This window comes from Canis lupus, chromosome 12 (genome assembly GCF_003254725.2).
Source record: "Canis lupus dingo isolate Sandy chromosome 12, ASM325472v2, whole genome shotgun sequence".
In the NCBI taxonomy this organism is placed as follows: Eukaryota; Metazoa; Chordata; class Mammalia; order Carnivora; family Canidae; genus Canis; species Canis lupus.
In genome coordinates, this window is record NC_064254.1 from 7,166,944 (window position 1) to 7,187,584 (window position 20,641).

The 20,641-nt window shown below is 37.6% G+C and overlaps 1 protein-coding gene across 6 annotated transcripts in view; it reads left to right on the forward strand.

Moving 5' to 3' along the window:
- The window catches only part of ZFAND3 (zinc finger AN1-type containing 3), a 320,017-nt gene that overhangs the window by 254,257 nt on the left and 45,119 nt on the right, over positions 1–20,641 (forward strand). For all 6 annotated transcript variants that reach the window (XM_049092558.1, XM_025418640.3, XM_025418637.3 and 3 more), the window contains one exon: positions 7,720–7,785. In XM_049092558.1, the coding sequence (XP_048948515.1) occupies positions 7,720–7,785 (66 nt within the window). The remainder of the gene's footprint in view (positions 1–7,719; positions 7,786–20,641) is intronic.

Below are 20,641 nucleotides of genomic sequence, written 5' to 3' on the forward strand. Positions count from 1 at the left end.
TGGAGTCTGCTAATCCCTCTCTCTCTGTTCCCACCCCACCCCACTCCCTTGGTCTCTCTCTCCATCTCTAAAATAAATTAATAAAATCTTTAAGAAAAGGGGGTGGGCCCCAAGACCAAAATTTTTGAGAACTGCTATGCTAGATCAACATGTAAATATGGCAAAAATCCATTATATTTATAATAGTTCCATATCCCTTCTGAATAGTTATGTATGTTCAGTAATTGCTTTTGGCCTGGATCATTTTCATTCAGCAGTAAAAACTATTTTTGAACACCAAACATACTAGATTACTAAAACAAGTACGACTTTGCTCTTGCCCTTGAGGCTCATTCCATATAAGGCCATTGCTGGGTCATGAGAGACTATTTCTTCAACATACATCCCCTGCACCCAGCAGGATGTCCACTTTAACTCCTATAGAAGAGTCCATCGGTACTAGGCAAATGGAAAACATTCCTGATTTCATTTTGCTTGTAGTGTTGTTCCCAGGGGAAGGTGGTGTGGGAGAATTACAAATTTTATTTCTATTGAGCCAAATAGGCTAATAAGCATACTCACATACAAACATACACTAACATTTGCAGAGCTGCCCAACACTATAATTATTTTGGGGAGCAGGATAGAATGGTAATGAAATTTTGAGAAGCCCTTTATGAACAAAATAGATAGCTACCAATAGCAACTTCTGACTCACTTTGAAAATCCCCTTCTCATGAATTTAGCTCTAAATGATGTGAGAGATCACACAATAAATTAGGATTAGAACTTCTGAGAGATTAACACTTAGATTCTGTAACAAGCTTTGTAAATGGTTTAATTTGGAGGTTTCATTTGGAGAAATGGGAGGGCTATTATCTGTGCTGAAGATTTTCTGTAAACTTAGATTCTCACTCATTACATCTTTATGTATCCTTGTTTTTAATCGATGGTGCTTTTCAAACTCAATTATGTAGACAGATTAGGTGTGTTCTTTCTGATTAAAATAATTCATGAATTGTAGGTTTAAGGTGAGGTTGGAGGATCACCTTTTCTGAGGGAGATGACTTATTTTCTTGTGCTTTTTTATCTGCCCCTGATATTCATTTCTTACTGTTTGTTTCTTACCATTTACTACTTTAAGTCTCTCCATGTGTCTATTGTAGGCTTTTAAAGAAGGAATATTTTGCTAGTGAAGAAATATAGATTCTTTGAATATTTTTAAAAGACAGTTTTACATTCATAATATGGCCAAATCAGGAGACAAGTAGAGTTCATTTTACTAAGCCTGTTGTATAGGATTTTGGGGTTTTTGGAGGGCTTGGGTTTTACTTTTTTTTTTGAGTTGCCTCATCAAAAATTATTGATAAGATATTATAAATCTCTTGAGAGGGAGGAGAATTGTAGCTCTTGAATCACCTTTTGAACACTGAGCCTAGAAAAGTGAGAATCCTGCACAGTAAACAATGTGCAGATTATGAGAGAGTGGAATTGACAAGCCGGTTAAAAAAAAAAAAAAAAAAAAAGGATGATGCATTTCTAATTAGCCCATAGCGTCTTTAGTTGGAAATTAATTAGATACTGTTATGTAAATGTCTTGTTAATTAAGTAAGAATATTGAAGTGTTATAAATCTGCAAAAGGAATGGCTATTTTGTGTATTAATTTTTTGTAGATACCATGAAAGAGCTAAGAGTAGAATATTTGATTATTGAGGTTTTGGCAATTTTTAGCTGACTGACTCCTTGACAGTCCATTTTTCCTAATTGATGTACTTTACCACATGGTATAACTGCAGCCAATGAGGGCTATGGATCCAGGAGCCAAAAATAACCAGTCAGCACAGCTGTTTTAACAAAACCTTTCTGAGTAAATTGTTGATCTCTATTATTTTCAAGGTTAAGGAGAAATACTATTTTTCTATATTTACTCAGCCTTAGATCTGGAGTGCCTAAGATGATTGCCATCCTAAATGCAGCTGCCTCCAACCCTGTGTACTTTGTTTCCTCCCTGAGACATAGTCTCCAACCCCTAGTCTGTTGGGTTGACTACTACATGGGTAGGCTCTGAGGTATTTTTTTACATGCTCAGTAACTCTACAGGAGACTGACAGAAAATTCAAGAATTCTGCAACTTCAGCTTGAAATATGAGTGTTGATAATTAATGGAATACCTTTATTCACTCCTGGTTTTGCAGATTATAGTGAACTTAGTATGCAGATTTGACCCCTGTCTTCAACTGTACAGGGCTGAAATTAGTACTGTTTCTCCAAGAAAATCCACTACCCTATTAGAAATGCTATAAAGAGTTCTTGTTGGGAATATAGCTGAAGAATTTTATTTCATGCCTTTCATGTGGAATTGCAAATGCAATCCATAGTGCTACATTATGTATCACACGTTTAATACAAGAAGAGAACATCCCTAGAAGACAAAATAGTGTATTCAGATTTCTGCTCACAAACCACAAACTTGCAAATTCCAGATTATAAATTGTTAAAACTTAGGAAAAAGTCTTCTGAATGTAATATCAAATGCAAAATTATAATCTGTCAATAAATATCTTCAGATAGTGAAGAAATTTGAAAAAATCAGATATTTAATATGCTTTAGCAAAAGAAAGCAAAAAGTACTCCTAGTGGTTGGCTAAATGGTAGTTCAGGTTGGTTAATCCTGATACCATTTGGTTCAGAATCTCCAGAGACCCTGTCATTAAACAAAGAACTTTTGTGTTGTTGTTGTTTTTTAATATTCAAAAACCCAAAAGTTGCCACTACTGTAGGCTAGAGAGTAATGGTGTGAATCATTCTGAAAATGTAAAGAAATACATTTCTTTTCCTAACTATGATCACACTGAACACATAACACAGATGCACATACACATAAATCACATTCGTTTATAAAACCCAATTATAAAGAGGCTTCCTCACCTTGCTCTTTAGTTATTAGCTCTGTCTACCCTGCTGCTTGGGAAGAAGAGGATATAGGGCCAAAAGTAGGAGCAGGGTTTACAGTGACTTATTGGACCATATGCCACCCTTCTCGGGCATTAGAAAGCTCAATAAAGAAAAGTCCACTCCCTTCCTTGATGGAGCAGGTGCCCTGACTTTGATCCTTACTATCAACTCTCAAAATTATTTTGTTTGCTTTAACCACATGGCACCCATGTTGTATTTTTTGTTGTTGTTGTTGTTCTTGTTGTGGACAAAAACTTGAAAAGGTTTCCTTTGAATGGTCTTAATTTTCTGTATTCATTTTACCAGAGTTGATTTGGAATTACAGATGGTCCCTGACCTAACAGTGGTTCAACTTAGGATCTTTATAATGGTGTGAAAGCCATATACATTCAGTAGAAACCATACTTGAATTTTGAATTGGGATCTTTTCCCGGGCTAACAGTATATGGCACGGTATCCTCTCGTGCTGGGCAGCAGCAGGGAGAACAGCTCCCAGTCAGCCTTACCTTCACAAGGGTAAACACACTTAGAACCATTCTGTACCCATACAACCATTCTGTTTTTCCCCTTAGGACACTACTCAATAAATTACATGAGATATTCAAACTTAATTTAAAATAGGCTTTATGTTAGATGATCTTGCCCACCTATAGGTTAATGCAGGTGTTCTGAGGAGACTTAAGGTAAGCTGGGCTAACTATAGTATTTGGTAGATTAGATGTATTAAGTGCATTTCTAACTTTGGATTTTCACCATTTCTTACTTAGGATTTTCAGGCTTTATCAGGACATAACTCCATTGTAAGTTGAGGAAGACCTATAACTGTGTACTGGTAGATATAATGTCCTATGACTACTCCTTTTGAGCGTATAGGAATTTTGTTTGACAGCACAATTAGTGTAGAATATATGTGCAGTGCTCATATGCATCTGTTTTGGATTTTAAAGAGTTTCATAGGTTATAGTCTACCAGACCAAACTTAATTCCAAGCTCTCTGTTTATAATACTGTCCAATTATCAAAGCTGGGTTATATTATCACTGATACTTACTCATGCTGTCAGTTTGTTTTGGCTCAACTATGGTTCTATTTGTACTTTACTATAATGTAGTGAATACATTGGATTGGGTTGTTATTTTAACAAGCTCTCTGGAGAACACTTTCATGATGATGCATGTTGAGATATGCTAGGTAGCCTTAAAGTTTTTGCATATTTGCCAAAACCCATAGAAATTCATTCATTAGAAATTTTAAAAAAGGACCAACTCTCAACCCACAGATTGAGGTAAAGATTACATTTGTGAATATGGGAGTGTTAAGTCATGAATCCCAGCTAAATTTCTCTAGGGATTTTGAATTGGCCAGTTTCTCCCTTCTCTCATAATTTTACTGGATGAATTCTTTTATGTCCTTTGAAAAAAGTATTCTGGAAGTTATGCTGTTATTGAATCTTGTGTTCCGTGCAGTTCACCATTTAGTGGGTACTCAGTGATGTTGGCCAGATGTTGAGCTGGGAGTTAAAGAAAATGTTACCAGAGATTGGAACTGACTGGGCTGTTAATATTTACATTGTGTTCAGCTGGTTTTAAAATGTGCACTAAGATCACTTCCTATACCCAGCCTTACCCATTGTTGCATCAAAATTTCCATAGTCTGGGTTTGGGAATCTCTATTTTGAAAATGCTCCTTTGAACTTTCTAGATTCTGGAAATATTCTAATGTTTTTATCTGATGGTTGCTACATAAGAGTGTGTGTGGGGGATCCCTGGGTGGCTCAGTAGTTTAGCGCTGCCTTTGGCCCGGGGTGTGATCCTGGAGACCCGGGATCCAGTCCCACGTCGGGCTCCCTTCATGGAGCCTGCTTCTCCCTCTGCCTGTGTCTCTGCCTGTGTCTCTGCCTCTCTCTCTCTCTCTCTCTCTGTGTGTGTGTCTCATGAATAAATAAATAAAATTTAAAAAAAAAAGTGTGTGTGTGTATCTGTTAAAACCTTTCAGTGCATGTGGTCTATATATACAATGGAATATTACTCAGCCATTAGAAACAACAAATACCCACCATTTGCTTCAAGGTGGATAGAACTGGAGGGTGTTATGCTGAGTGAAGTCAATCAGAGAAGGACAGACATATGGTTTCATTCCTTGGGGGAATTTTAAAAAATAGTGAAAGGGATTAATGGGGAAAGGAGAGGAAATGAGTGGGAAATATCAGAGAGGGTGATAGAACATGAGAGAGATCTAACTCTGGGAAATGAACAAGGGGTAGTGGAAGGGGAAGTGGGCGGGGGGATGGGGTGCCTGGGTGACGGGCACTGAGAGGGACACTTGATGGGATGAGCACTGGATGTTATATGTTGGCAAATCGAACTCCAATAAAAAAATATACAAAAAAAAACTTTCAGTGTGTCTTAAATAAGATTGACACACTTAATTCCAGTATTTAATTCTTACTGTAATGTTTCAATTAAAAAAAAAAGGTTTTTTAAAAAAATGCACATTACTCTCCTGATTTCATCGAGCAGCTTCCAGTGGTTACTTAATAAACACTATTAATTGCTCACTGTTCACATAGTCATGACCCAAGAGTAGATGACATAGTGGGTCTTGGCTCCTGGAGCATAAAGTCTGGTGATAGAAAAAGTGATATATAATATAAAGCTTTATAGTTTATAAAGTCTTTTTGTACAGATGATCTCATCAACACTGTGGCTTATAGGCAATTTACTATGCCTACTTTTCTGTTAAACTTATCCAGGATTACTCAGCAAGTAGGGAGTAGTTGCAGGACTTTAAGTCTTCTCTAACAGCCTTTAATTCCCCCAGAAATAAGAATGCTTCAGACAACAACAGCAAAAACCAAAATCAAAAACCTCACATGGAGGCAAAAGCTAAAGTGTTTTTATGAAGCTGTAGAAGCCATTGTCCAAAGGGTTCTGATATGGGATTTGTGTCAGATTTTCCTGCAGCTCATTGTCACTCCATGTTGCCTATTTTTCATGGCACGGTTGCCCATTTGGACTCTGGATTTTTGTATGTGAAGCTTTCTCTAATGATAATGATGTTTGTAGGAAAATTTTTCAACTTAAACGCTCTTTTTGCCTTTCTAACTTTCAGTTTATTCTTTGTCTCATTTTCAAATTCTTGAGAAGTATTTCCAGGTGATACTGGCAAATGGTGAATATCATTCTTCTGATTACATTTAGCATTTATTACTTGTTCCATATTCTTTGGCAGGCACTTGGTCATTTCCCATTCAGCTCTTTATTGCTGTCATGTATTGTTCTTTATGTACACAAATTTTGTCTTCCTAAAAAGATTTATAAACTCCCTTTGCATGAGACTAACCCATGGAGTGGCACATTGTAGGATTTTCTAAGTGCTCTTTGGCGTTAACAATACACTTGCTTGGTTTTTCCTCCCTTTTCCTGTTTACTCTCTGTGTCTTCATATACCTACTAAAGTTTGCTGCTGTTATGGCCTTCGTATATGGCTTTGGAAAGAGTGTACTAATGATTAACTTCTTAGGTGGGATCTCTAGGTCTCTAAACCAATGGATGTTGGTAACATAAACTCTGGAATAGGGCTCAGAGCTCTTTCATCCTCCCTTTCTTTTTAATGGGTAACTTCAGTGATAAGTTTTGTCATAGTTCACATACAGCTATGCCAGGAAACCATGTTTTCCTTTGCTAGTCATCATCACCCAAGAAGCCTTTTCAAAATAATATAACATTTGCCTGTGTGTTGTATTCCTTCATGATCATCATCACTGCCCCTCCTTGGGCATGTTGAGAACCATTGATATTTTGTTATACAGTAACTTCAGAAGGTAGGGCATGGTCCCCAACATTGGGAGGGTTGGTGTATGTATCAATATCAACGTAAGAATTTGTTGGTGGTCCTGATTCTGCAGCGTGAAATTACTGCTTTCCAAAACTTCACCCAGTAACTGACTGTATCTTGTGCATACTCTTGAATTATGCTTATCCACCAGATCTCTAGATCTCTGGGCTCACAAAGATTCCATAAAAGGCCTCTCTTCTTGTCATATTCTTATAGTTAAACTAAGTGTTCTTCCTTGTTCAGTAATGCTTTATTAGAATGATCCTTTTTTTTTTTTTTTTGTAAAGCAGTGTTTTGTTCCTTATGGAATTCTCTTTATTTATTTTTTTAAGATTTTATTTATTCATGAGAACAGAAAGAGAGAGGCAGAGACACAGGCAGAGGGAGATGCAGGCTCCATGCAGGGAGCCTGACATGGGATTCGATCCTGCTTCTCCAGGATCGCGCCCTGGGCTGAAGGTGGTGCTAAATCACTGAGCCACCTAGGCTGCCCTGGAGTTCTCTTTAAAGAAGACTAGTTTTGCAATAAATTCAAAAGTGGGGTAACCACTGAGATCACTTTCAGAGGGAGTACTCCTGCTTATTACTCTGGTGAAAAACTCATCTCCCCAAACTTATTGGTAATTTCCTTGCATCCGGATTAGAATTCTAGTTAAAATTTTATCCTTAACTTATGAACAGTATGAAATTCCATTGTTTTTTATGAAAAGCACGTTATGATATAGAAAGAATATGGACCTATCCTCTAAATAGCTGGACTAAAATTAGGTCATTAGAATTAACTACCACCACTACCACTACCACCACCATCTCCAGCTTTGGAGATGCCCCTCTTCATGCATATTTGCAGGTTTATCCTTGCCTTTGAGGTTTCTCTTTATCCAAGATAGCAACTTTGGGCATGTAGAAGATATGTCCTGACTGATGTGCCTGCCTTTCTTTTTCTAGGTGGGCCATGCACAGACACAGCTCATGTCTCGTTAATCACACCAACCAAAAGATCCTGTGGTACAGGTACGTACATCATTCTTACCTGGATTCATTCTTACCTGGATTCTTCACAGAAATTAGCTACTGGTTTTAACATGGTGTCTTTACCAGGGTACTCTCTAATGTCTTTTATCAGTTGTCCAATGAAGTATGTGCTAAGTATTGGGAGTGGAGGTGGAGTGAACAGGAGTCAGAGTTGTGCTCTTTGAGGTCAAATTGAGTTAATGCTAGCAGCTAGGTTCTAAAGCTAGAACCAAGAAGATGGACATTAAAATCTACCTGCTTAAAAAAAAAAAATCTACCTGCTTCCTAATGTTTGAAGAATATTATTAAGGCATGAAACATACAGGTAATTGCCTTGTTTCTGGCATGTGTCTAATTTGTCTAAGCCTTGGACCTACTGTAAAAACATTATTTAAATAATGGAGCTGGGAGGTGAAAGAAGTTGTACATATAGATAATCAGTGTTTTAACTTGACAATTATAACATTGTTTTAGAAAATTATTTTAGTTTTAGAAAATTATTTTCTCCCATTCATCTTAAAGCCATGGTGTATGCTGAAATCTTTCTTTTTAGATGCATGGAATCCTCAAAACATCTTTGTGCATCTGTGACATTTTTATTAAACATGAAGTCATGGATCTTGTAGATTTCTAAAGAGCAGTCATAATGCTCACTGCTCCCTTAGTCCATAGCTTAATTTATTTTAAGCAATATTTGCCTTTTCTAATAATGCTGCCTGCTATTTAAAATATCTTAAAGATTATATTTGGAAGAGTCAAAGTAACTATGTTGTTTTTCTAGAAGGTCACAGTCTTTTACATAACTTAAAAAGTCCTTTTAACTCCCCAGTAGAAATAGCACAAACTATTTCTGTGTACAACGTTAAACTGAAGCCTCAGTCCCTTTAAATGCTCATAGTTTAAACCCGAAACAGGCCTGTCCTTGCACAGTTTCAGAGTAACGTCCAGATATGAACTCTAAGGAATTTAATTTTACTTTTCTATACCAGTTTTGAGACAGGGTGTATGTAAGATAGTCCTGGCATGCTCTCATCTGTCTTTGTGCCCAGTACCCAAGGTCCCCTGGGTAGTTCCTGGTTGAGATAGAAGAGAGCTGTGCCCTGAGGTAAGGGCCATCCTACACCCACTCCACCCAGAAGCTTGAAAACACTCAGAGCCCTTTGATTTCACATCCAACACTTCACATGCACAGTATGCTTCAGTCTTTCGTTTTTCCTTTCAGTCTTGGCTCACAGGGCAGAATTTACCACTGGCCCTACTAACATGTTGAGGTAGTTAAGCAATGGGCCTCAAGTACGTTGGGTTATCCTGAGAGATTTAAAAAGGAGACTTATGTGCTCAGTGTAGACACTGAAACTAGTAGGAATCCTCCCTACTGAATATCATATACTTCTGTCCTTCATTTTCTGGGCATATCTCATTCCTCTCTTCTGCTCCCATTCTATTTTATATATCTAAAAATAGTAACAGCATTCATTGCATGCTTACTGCATTACCAGGCACCATTCAGTATGTTTTATACACATGCTCATTTAATCTTCAGGATGGTTCTGCAAGATAATTCTTCTTCTTTTATAGATGACAAAAATGGGCTATTCAGAAAGTTAAGTAAATTTCCTGGGGTGGTAATATTGCTAGTAGATAATAGAGTCACAACTTGAACACAGATTTTTCATTCTTTTATTAAGCTTTTAAATTTAGTTCCAATATAGTTAGCATACAATGTTATATTTGTTTCAAGTGTACAATATTTCAAGCGTTCAACAATTCTCTACTAACTCAGTGCCCATCACACTAAGTGCACTCTTAATCCCCATCACCTATTTCACCCATCCCCCTACCCATCCCCTCTGGTCACTGTCAGTTTTTTGGACACAGATCTTTCAGATACTAAAGCCTGTGGTATTTTCCACTACATAATACTACTGCCTATTTTATTTAATTACCTATACTTCCTGTCAGACAGTGGAAAAAGAATATCATTGGTGAAATGTGGAGAAAGAAAAACAAGATACTGAAACACCACATATTGTGAAGTAGTTTTAAAAATGTGAGTTCTAGAAGCAGATCGGATGTCAGATTCTAGCCTAGCCACTTACAAAGTGTGATTTTGAGCAAATAAGTTAACATCTCAAATTTTATTCATCTCTAAACTGGAATGACAAATCTATCTCATAGGTTTGAGGTAAGAAATAATATACATAAAGCTCACATAATAGATGTTTAATAATGGTAGCTGCTATCATACTATAGTCATTAAAGATTATAGGTGGTGTTTATGTTGTTGATACCACATTAACATGTATTTTAGGCAGAAAGAAAAGTAAATTAGAAGTTAATGCATTGCCATATCTAGTTTCGTTAATTGATTTTATGTTGCTCACATTCTTTATTGCATGTCAGTACTAGGAGCTGAGGATAATATGCACATGATAAGGGAGACATTGAGCTCTCAGTCATACATTCCTAGGCCTCCTTTTAGGTGAATACATTCTTCTTAATTAGAAAGAGATTGAGAATTTCTGGCTTGGAAGGAAATTAATGCAACGCGCAGATCATCTCCTGAAAAGCCCGAAGGAAAGTTGAGATTTCTTAGCGTGGACATTAAATAAAGGCCATCAAGTTCAGCCTGCTGCACCACTCTTTTCAAGAAGCCTGCCTATGCCCCCTCAGACTCCTTGAGCTAGCCGTATGCTTACACAATAGCCCTGACTCTAGAGGACAGAGCCTCCTGATGTTCAGAGGTAAATTAAATGATTTTCTTTGAGAATCACAGGCTGACTGTCTTTGTTTCCATCTTTCTGTCCTGGCATGAGCAGGTTGCCCATGTGGGGATTCTGGGCATTTTTCCTATGTATCACCACCACCTACTTACTATTATGTTGCTGGAATGTCTTGTACTGTACTCTTTATGTCTGGGTCTTTAAGAGAAGGACTCTTTGCCTGTAACATATGCCCTGTAGTGCTTCTACCCCAGTGGGTACAGCAATAGTAGTTCTAAAGAACTCTCAGACATAGGCTTCAGGCATAGATGATCACTAAATAATTACCTTATAACCACACATTTCTTATGAGCCATACACCAACTCTTCCCAGCCAATCTATCCATACAAGTTTGGACCTAAAGCAGCCTCTAGCATAATAATGACATAATAGGGACAACCTAGGTGGCTCAGTTGGTTAAGTGTCTGACTTGTGATTTTAGCTCAGATCATGATCTCAGGGTCATGAGATTGAGCCCTACTTTGGGCTCCGTGCTGGGCATATAGCCTGCTTCAGATTCTCCCTCTTCCTCTCCCACTCCTCCTTCCTCCTCCTCCTCTAAAAAATAATAAATGATGTTATATTAGAAAAAGGATACTTAGGCTGGAATACAGTGGTCCTTTAAGTCAATGATCTCTGAAGAAGGGATCCCTGGGTGGCGCAGCGGTTTGGCGCCTGCCTTTGGCCCAGGGCACAATCCTGGGGACCCGGGATCGAGTCCCACGTCGGGCTCCCGGTGCATGGAGCCTGCTTCTCCCTCTGCCTATGTCTCTGCCCCTCTCTCTCTCTCTCTCTCTCTCTCTCTCTGTGACTATCATAAATAAAAAATTAAAAAAAATGATCTCTGAAGAAGGACATACAATATATAGATTGTGAGTTGTGGGGAGAAAATAGTAAAAGCTTGAAAAAAAAAAAAAAAGCTTTTCATCTCAGCCTTTTAACATTTCTATTTTCCAGATTCATTTCATAATTTTAAACCAGCAAGTACACATAGGAATATATATATGTATATATTTTATGTATATACTATATATATAATTGTATATATATATACAGTTTTTTGGAAAATATTAAAGGTACATAGCTGAGTATGTTAGAAACATGTGTACACTCAAAAAAGGTTAGTGACCTCTTCAGTAAAGTGGTCATTTTCTTTTTAGTACTTTGACAATTAGTATGAAGATTAGCATTAGACTTATTATTATATGGCTTTAATACGTTAAGGCCTGAATGTAAGCCTGAGTGGTTGCTTATGTCTCTTTTTTCAAGTGAGTACTTTTTGATCAGAGGGTATTGTAATCAGAGGGTGTAAAGTGGTTGGTCTGCAGCCATCAAAATGAGAGTGGGAACTCTTTTTAAGAAATTGCTTTGTTGAGAACTGTGAGTCTAAGAAGCAGATCCCGAAAAGAAGCAGTAGTGGCAAATGAAAGATCAGTTTGTATTTGTGAGCTAGGTGAGAAGGGCTTTTCTTTAGATGCTGGCTTTTAGCCACACAGCACTATTAACATTTAAACTCTTTGTAATCTTTAGATGGAAAAAAAAGAATGCACTGTGATCATTGTGGTATTTAAACAGAGAAAAATGAAGTACAGCTGTGGGTGGCTTTGTTGTGCAGAGTTGAAAAGTGCTGCCAAGTCCTAGGTTGCTTTTGGTTAGAATGTGAGAGTTAAAGCATTTCATACCTTCAGATTACTAGAGAGACCTTAAGTTTCTTCCAAGAGCTCAGAATGTCTTGTACATGTTCCCTTGTTAATTCTCACAACATTCTTGCCAAGAATGAGTATATTGTGAAAGAAAAGAGTTCACTTTCCTTGGCAGCAGATCACCAGAAGATTTCCTTTTGTCCTTCATCTTTTCTATCAAGCTATACCTTAATCTGACCTATGTTCATCTCTTCGGACAATTTTATTTGGAAGGTATTTGGATATTTAGGTGAATATCTATGGGAGGTCATACTTTTATATTTAAAGTACCTTGTAGGACAAGAGGGAGGTTTGTTGCCTTTTCATAGGATTTCTTGTTTAAAGACTGGTAACTTTTTCTTTATAAGTTTTTACAGAGTTACAACTAAAAAAATAAGTTGTTTTGTGTTTCATTTATTGGAGCTGGCTATTGATGAACCTTAAATTTTAAGCTATAATCGACAGAACCATGTCCTCTCTGAAATGATTTTGGAAAACTAATATCTCTTCACTAGGATCCTAGAAAAGTAACTAACTCAAGGACCCTGATTCTTCTAAGTGGGGCCTTAACCAATTCTTTGCTCTAGGCCCTATACTGAATATATGAAGGGATAGACTTTTTAGCCTAGCAAAGGAAATTGCTCCTTTCCTTGTTCACCACTCTTTTGTGCCTTTGTCTTTCTTTTTAATTTTATATTCCCTTTATTTTTTAAAAAGATTTTATTTATGGGAAGCCTGGGTGGCTCAGCAGTTTAGCACCACATTCAGCCCGGGGTGTGATCCTGGAGACCTGGGATCGAGTCCCTGTATGGAGCCTGCTTCTCCCTCTGCCTGTGTCTCTGCCTCTCTCTCTCTCTCTCTGTGTCTCTCATGAATAAATAAAATCTCTTTTAAAAATTTATTTATTTGAGAGAGAGAAAGAGAGAGAGACTGAGCAGAAGCAGGGGGAGGGGCAAAGCAGACACCCTGCCCAGCAAGGAGCCCAACGCGGGGCTTCATCCCAGGACCCTGGAATCATGACCCAAGTCGGAGACAGATTCTTAACTGATGGAGCCACCCAAGTGTCTCATAGTCCCTTTATTTCAGAAATTAAAATAAGGAAAAAGTCATAGGGAAGCTTACAGACTTAATACTATCAAGAAGCCTTTTGGTTTACCATATCTATATTCACTTTTACTCTTCTTCCAGCAAGTATTTTGAATAAATAATACTTTTATAGAAGTGAAAAATGATGGTTTTTAAATGCTGAGTATATGTTAAAAATGTGATTATAGTTAGTAGAACAGCAAGTAAAACAACCATTTGTTGGGCCATAAGGGAGCTGTAGTATTGCCTGAGATGAAAGCAGGTGGGACTAGAAACTGTCCCATTTAAACATCAAGGCAGGATTTTTCAGAAAGTATCATCAGTTCCACTCTGTTATGAGAAGCATATTAGTTCCATTTAACTATTTATCCTTTGTCTGCTTTCTTTTAAAACTTTTCTTTTTTCTTCATTCTTTTTTTCCATTCCTTTCCTTTTTCCTTTTTCCTTTTGCTTTTCCTTTCTTTTTCCTTTCGAAAGCCCATGTTAATCCTTTGGGATTATCTATTTTTCTTTTAGTGTGATGAACAGTGACATGAACTAGATACCCTTGTATTGTTCATTGTTTCCTTTTTACCCCCAAACCTCCTCTGACTCACTTCTCTCAGACAAGCTGCTTGTGATATTATTGTCTGTTCTTACAAAGACAAGGGAAGAAACCCCCTTTCACCTGGGAGTTAGGAGAAGATTGATGTGCTGAACACTTACATATCAGTGTTCAGAAGCCAGTTAAAGGGGAATGTTTCATTGTTGTTATATTACCAAGAGGTTTATATAAGATCTTCTAAATTGGTTCAGAAGCTAAAGGGTGGTAGTGTTAAATAAGAGGTGGCCCCATAAATCTGAGAAATACCTACAGTTGTGTGTTTTATCTCCTGGTACAATCTAAATATTCATGGAAACATCTCAACCAGCTGTATGGGTCAATATTATATACTATTAGGTGACTCTTCGATATAAGATGCTGTGGAGCTTTAAAGAGATGTGGCTTTGGGTATGAATTCAAGTGTAATTCAGTTCTCTCTTTCACTCTTTCTCCTTGGTCTTTCAGATATAGCTTTTCCCTCAGGTCTGCAGTATCAGCATTTGAGACAGAAAATTAGAAATTTGACCTACTTATGTAATATGCAAGTTCCCATCAGGAGACTATTAAGGAAGATATAAACCTTTCATTTTTTATTAGCATTTAATGTAACCATTGAAGAAAGATCAAAACAGTAAATCTGTCATGGCAAAGAAAAAAAGATTAAAAAAATGTTTTACTTTATGCACTCATCATCTTGGGTCCTAAAAAAGTTCATGTGATTTCTAGGGCAGAGGACAAAATGGATACCAAATATTTGGCAAGATTGCAAACATCTCTCTAGTCTAAAAGGTCTGCCTCCGTGTGTTTTACTATAGAAAACAAACCACAGATTATCATGGTATGCCTTAATTGCTGTTTACTGATACTGTGTGGTTTTTGGCAAGTAGGTGGATAACTGGGAAAGGAAATAACCTGCTACTTTCTCTTGTGTTGGATTTCCTCTGCCTGAGTTGTTGCTTATATTAAAAAAGAACAGAATGAAGTTGCAAAGCACTGTAAAAACAGATGATTTGATATAATTTGATAGTCAATTTGTAAATAATAGCAGGTGACTTTAAAAGCACCTCACATGATATATAGACTCCAGAACAGGTTAGCGAGAGCTTACCTGCACCTGTAAATGAGAGTTTGATCCCATTGCCACCCGTTGCTGTGGTTGCATCATAGGCCAGCTAGACATGTAACATGTAAGTTTGCTGGACTTGAAGCCAGAGGCTTGTTTTAGAGGACTTGTTTGAGTTTTGCTCATAAGAAGCAGTAGAACCTCCTCTGAAAAAAGACTGATCTCTTGAGTATCAAGCCAGAGCGCCAGTCTTGTCAAGAGGTATTTTTGTGCTTGGTGGATATAAATATACTCCAGTATTGAAAAGAAAAGAAAGTGTGATGAGATGTGCTGCTGTTTTGGATGTGTATATATGAGAAGCCTAGGCTTTGGTGCTGAGCTACTTGTGGTCCACATGCTTTGTGCAAATTCAGTTTGCTCACATCCTTGAATGTCGTTACAACTGGTGGGGAGGGGTGGTTTTGGTGGGGTTTTTTTTTTTTTGCATTTATGGTCATTTATTTTATCATAGCTTACACTCTTACCAAGGAGAAAAGCCTTGAACTTCTATTAATTTAGCTGTTCTATTGTTCCACTGGGGCAAAATGCCTAAGCCAACAGTATTTGAAAAGGGTATCAGGGAAATTTATTAATACCCCTCTCCTCCTTTTAAACTTTTGGATTTGGAGAGGGTAGATCTGGGGGTGCCTTTCAGGTGCTGCTTCATAGCACATGTGTGCCTGTTAGAGGGCAGCATGTTAGAACCTAGCTTTCCCGAAACAGTCTTACCAGAAGGAGCGTGATAGAGCAGCCACAGAACTGCATTATAAATCATCCAAGCCTTGCTATGATACTGCCCATTAAGGAGACTTTTTTTTTCTACCCTACTCAGTTCCTGGCTGTACTAATAGAACAGCGCATCAAGCAAGGCTGTAAATAAAAGTTATTACCTAATAGGTGGGTACTGAAGTGGAACGGACGGAGCTGAGGCATGGAGGCCTTATTACTGCTCATCAGCAATTATAAACAGGATAAAGTGTCTGGGACTTGCGCTGATGCAGCGAGGCTAATAGAGGCTGGGAATGACACTAGCTGTGATAGGATGATGTATGCTGATGGTTTTTTACTGCCTCATCGTGATGCTTGCTTCCAAGACAAGTCGTGTTATCCGTTTTCCTGCTTGCTCATCTATCTGAAGAGACGGTCCCATTGCCTGTTCTGCCAGCAGGTGGACTGGCATTTATTCCTCATACCTGTGTCTGCTTCTAAGGCACTCCCCTTGTGAAGAGTCTTAAGTATTTCATAATAATGGCTGATTAAAGCTGTAATCTTATTGTATTGCCTGTTGTCATGGTTATATATCACACCTTCAGAAGTGTTTGCTTATGTTTAATATAGGACCAGCTGAGACACTGTAATCAGTCAGCCAGTCCAGTACTTTATTAAAAGACTACTGTGACAGAGTCCTGTAGTAAATTCTATAGGAACATACTAAAGAACTGATAAGAATGCATGTTGCCCCTGGCAGCTTATGCCATAAAGAGACAGAAAAAGTCTAGAAACATAAACATACAACTAATTCCAGCTTTAGAAAGCAAGAAACGTAGCTAATGTTTATCTTTTTAAGTGAGGACAGGGAGGGGATCCCTGGGTGGCGCAGCGGTTTAGCGCTTGCCTTTGGCCCAGGGCGCGATCCTGGAGACCTGGGATCGAATCCCATGTTGGGCTCCCAGTGCATGGAGCCTGCTTCTCCCTCTGCCTAAGTCTCTGCCTCTCTCTCTCTCTCTCTCTCTCTCTCTGTGTGACTATCATAAATAAATAAAAATTTTTAAAAAAATGAGGACAGGGAGGATAAATTATGCTAATTATTACAAGTAAATATAATACTAATGTAGCCTTTAAAAAAAAAAAAGTATCTTCCTGATGAAATGCTTAAAATTTAGTTCCTTTGAGTCAGTAGGAATGATAAGGGGACCCTGGAATGTGGAGCCAAAGTCTAGCAGTAGGACTTTGCTTTCTAGTAAATGGAAAACTGCAAATATGACTTGGCAATGCTTTTGTATAGCAGATAAACACTTAATACTTGGGAAAATTGAGACACAGCTCTGTTCAACTTTGATCACTTAGCTTCACTAAATCATAGTAATTAGACCTTTGAGATAGGAGAAGTCTGTAGCACAGTCACAGAGGAATGCTTTGAAAAGGGCTTACCAGTTTGATCCAGGAGTTTATGAGCATTTGGTAGTTGAGTTGTCATTTGTGTCTTTAAATGAATACACCCCTTTATGCATTACCTTCAAACTAACTTATCAGGAGACTTCCTGCTGTTGGAAAAATTGTGGTTTTTCTATGGAGTTCTTTGATGCCTTAAGTTATGCATAGGTGTGCCTCATTTTAAAGAAGCTTTAATATAATCTCAGGATTACAAACCAGATGAACTAAGAATTAATGTTAAAGGAGAGTCCTTCAGTCTGTAAAATGTCATTGTGCTAATATGGATAGGTGTTTCCTTTTGCATATAAAGCAGTAATTTGACTTGCCAATTCCTGCTTATCCCATTTTTTTTCAGAGTGTTTTGTGGATAATGGCCAGTGGAATAGAAGGAGAGAGATAAATTTGAGAAAAAATGTTTTAAAATAATAATAGGATTTAATGGCTGATTAGAGGTGGCTGAAGAAAGAATATGAAGTTGAAAAACTGGGGAACTGAGAGAAGAAAAAATATGGCTGATGGCAGGGGAAAGAGTGGGAAGATAAACTGGTTGAAACTATTTTCAGTTTTTGATGAGCTAAATTTTAGGTTGTCGTAGACACTCCTATAGAAAATTATAAATATAGGTCTAGTTTGGAAATCACTAATCACTAATCTAGAAGCAGTGATTAAGGGTATGAAAGTGGATAAGGGAATGAATACAGAACAACAAGGGGCTACTAAGGGCTCTACTTGGGGGGCTAGGAGAGAGAAAAAGAAACCAGTGAGTTAAGGAAGCTAAAGAAAGGAGAAAGTTATATACAGGATTATGAAAGTGGCAAGAGAATAAGGGCCAGGAGGTACAAGGACGGAGGAAATTGTTGCCTATGGCTATGAGAATATCATCAGGAAACCTGAAAGAAGTTCGTGTGACTTCTTTTGGTGGGAAACCAAAGCCTATGAGAGGTCACTAAAGAGGGACTTTATAACCAGGAAATAAGAGCAGGAGACAAAAGTCATTCAGTTAAGGAGTTAGATGAGACATTAAAAACCAGTAAGTAGTGGTGGTTGGAGGAGAAACGGAGTGAGACATTTGTTGACATAGAGGTGTTTAAGATAGGGAAATATTTTGCCCTTAAGATACAAAGGAAAGGAGAGCCAGCCATCTCACCACTGGGTATTTTCCAAGGAATATAAGAACACTGATTCAAAGGGTCAGTAAACCCCTATGTTTATTGCAGCATTGTTTACAATAGCCAAATATGGAAGCAACCGACATGTCCATTGATTGATGAATGGATAAAGGTGTGTGTGTGTGTGTGTACACACACACACACACACACACACACACAATGAAATATTACTCATCCATAAAAAAGAAAGAAATCTTGCCGTTTGCAGTGGCATAGATGGAGCTACAGGGTCTAATGCTAAGTGAAATACATTAGAGGGAGTCACATGCTATATGATTTCACTCGTACATGGGATTTAAGAAACAAAATGACCAAGCAAAGGGGAAAAAATGAGAGAAAGAGAGAGAGACAAAGACAAACCAAGAAACAGACTCTTAACTCTAGAGAACAAACTAATGGTTACCAGAGGGGAATGGGGGTGGTGATGGGGTTTAAGGAGTGTACTTGTCATGATGAACACGCGATATATGAAACTTTTGAATCAATATATTGTACACCTGAAACTAATATAACACTGTGTGTTAACTAACTGGAATTAAAATAAAAACTCAAAGACACAAAGGGAAAGATACATGGAAAGGGAAAAGACTAGAAAATATTACAGGAGAAATAGAAGAGATACACAAGTAAGATGATTTAGCAGTAGAAACCCAGAAGCATTAGTTGTCTCCAAAAGTATAATGAAAGAGATACAGATATAGATAAATAGATTTTTAGTGGACAGACAGCTTGGGTGTACTCTTATCCCCTAGATTTCCTAAGAACCACAATTTTGTCTTTAAAGCTACTCTTTCCTTTTGTCTTCTGCTGGTGACTAAATCATAAATCACAGTCCTGACTTTGTTTCAGAAAACCTTTAGTTCAAGAGGGCTAAACACTTTTTCTTACCCCTCCCCCAGACCCAACTGAAATAAAAGCACAAAAATCGCATGGAGACTGAACCCCCTAAAATAATTATAATCGTCTGTGTTTAACATAACCAACACAAGATTTTCATTTTTTCAAAAGATTTTAAACAAATTTCTAGACATTGTAATGGGAATGGTTTGAGGCTGAAACTTGGTGACTGCAGGGATGGCAGCCACTATGTGCAAAGAAAGTCATAAGAGAAGCAGGATGAGAAGCAGAACAGAAAACAGGGAGCCACTGAAGATATATTTGTAGAATGAGGAAAGGTTAGAGGTTGGCCATTGAGAATGGTGGGCTCTACTAGCAGACTATGTGGGTTCCCCTTCCAGTTTCCCCTTTCAGTCTGGCTGGAAAAATATATGGAATCAGAAACTGGTGATGAGGCCCCCAGGCCAAGCAGATTGGTGAAGTCAAGGGAAATGGAGAGAGCTGTTAGCGACACTTGTTTGAATGCATGAAGGCTGTGAATGACAGGAAGCCCAGAAAACTCATTCTTAAGAAAACTGGACTTTAGAACTGGGAAAAATCAAACTTTTTTTGCTTTTTGTTTCTGGGCTTAGTTTTAAAAGTAAAAATTTTACTTTTGTGTGTATTGATAGAAAGAGATTTCATAAGCTTGACTTCCAAAAAAACAAACAAAACTCATATCCTGAATTCTTCTCTAAGCTTTTATATTATAATTGAGAACTCCTCTTCTTTCTGGGGCAAATCACAATTTAGGAGCCACCAAAGGTTGATAGTTTTCTTGTGGTTAAAATCTTGATAAAAAGGCTGGTTATTGTGTTCAGACCAACAACACGAGAGAACGTTAGCCAATATAAATTCAGTTCTTTATGATTAAAAATCAGACAGTTTAACCTTGGAAACATTTTTGTCATGGGGGGCTTCAAATTGTGATTAGCTATCTGAACAACCAAGTGCCTCTGTGGGCTCAGTTAACCAGCCTCCCACTACATATGTATAATTATTTTTAGTACATACAGACTGCTATAAAAGCTTATTTGGCCTTATGCTCCCTGCCGCTCTGAATTCTCTGTTTCATTACCAGTATCCACCCACAGAGTTTCAGAAAGCCATTCCCAAATAGCAGAACCACAACTCTGAATTTTAAATAAACCTCATCTCTATTAGCTCAGTGGACAGGGTAATTAGTTACATGCTATGCGTTGTCCACATCCATCTACCCCATCAAAACTTATTAAAAATGTATACATATATAAGCAAGAAAATGGGGCATTTAACTCAGACTGAGTTAATTTTTCTGTTACTTTAGCATGGAATAAAGAAAGAGAATACAGAAGAGAGCCTTTTAAGATTTTTATCTTAAATGTGGGCCAGTATTTACTTGAAAAAATATATTGGGTACTGCTACCTTTTTTTTTTTTTTTTTTTTAAGAAAATGTTGAAC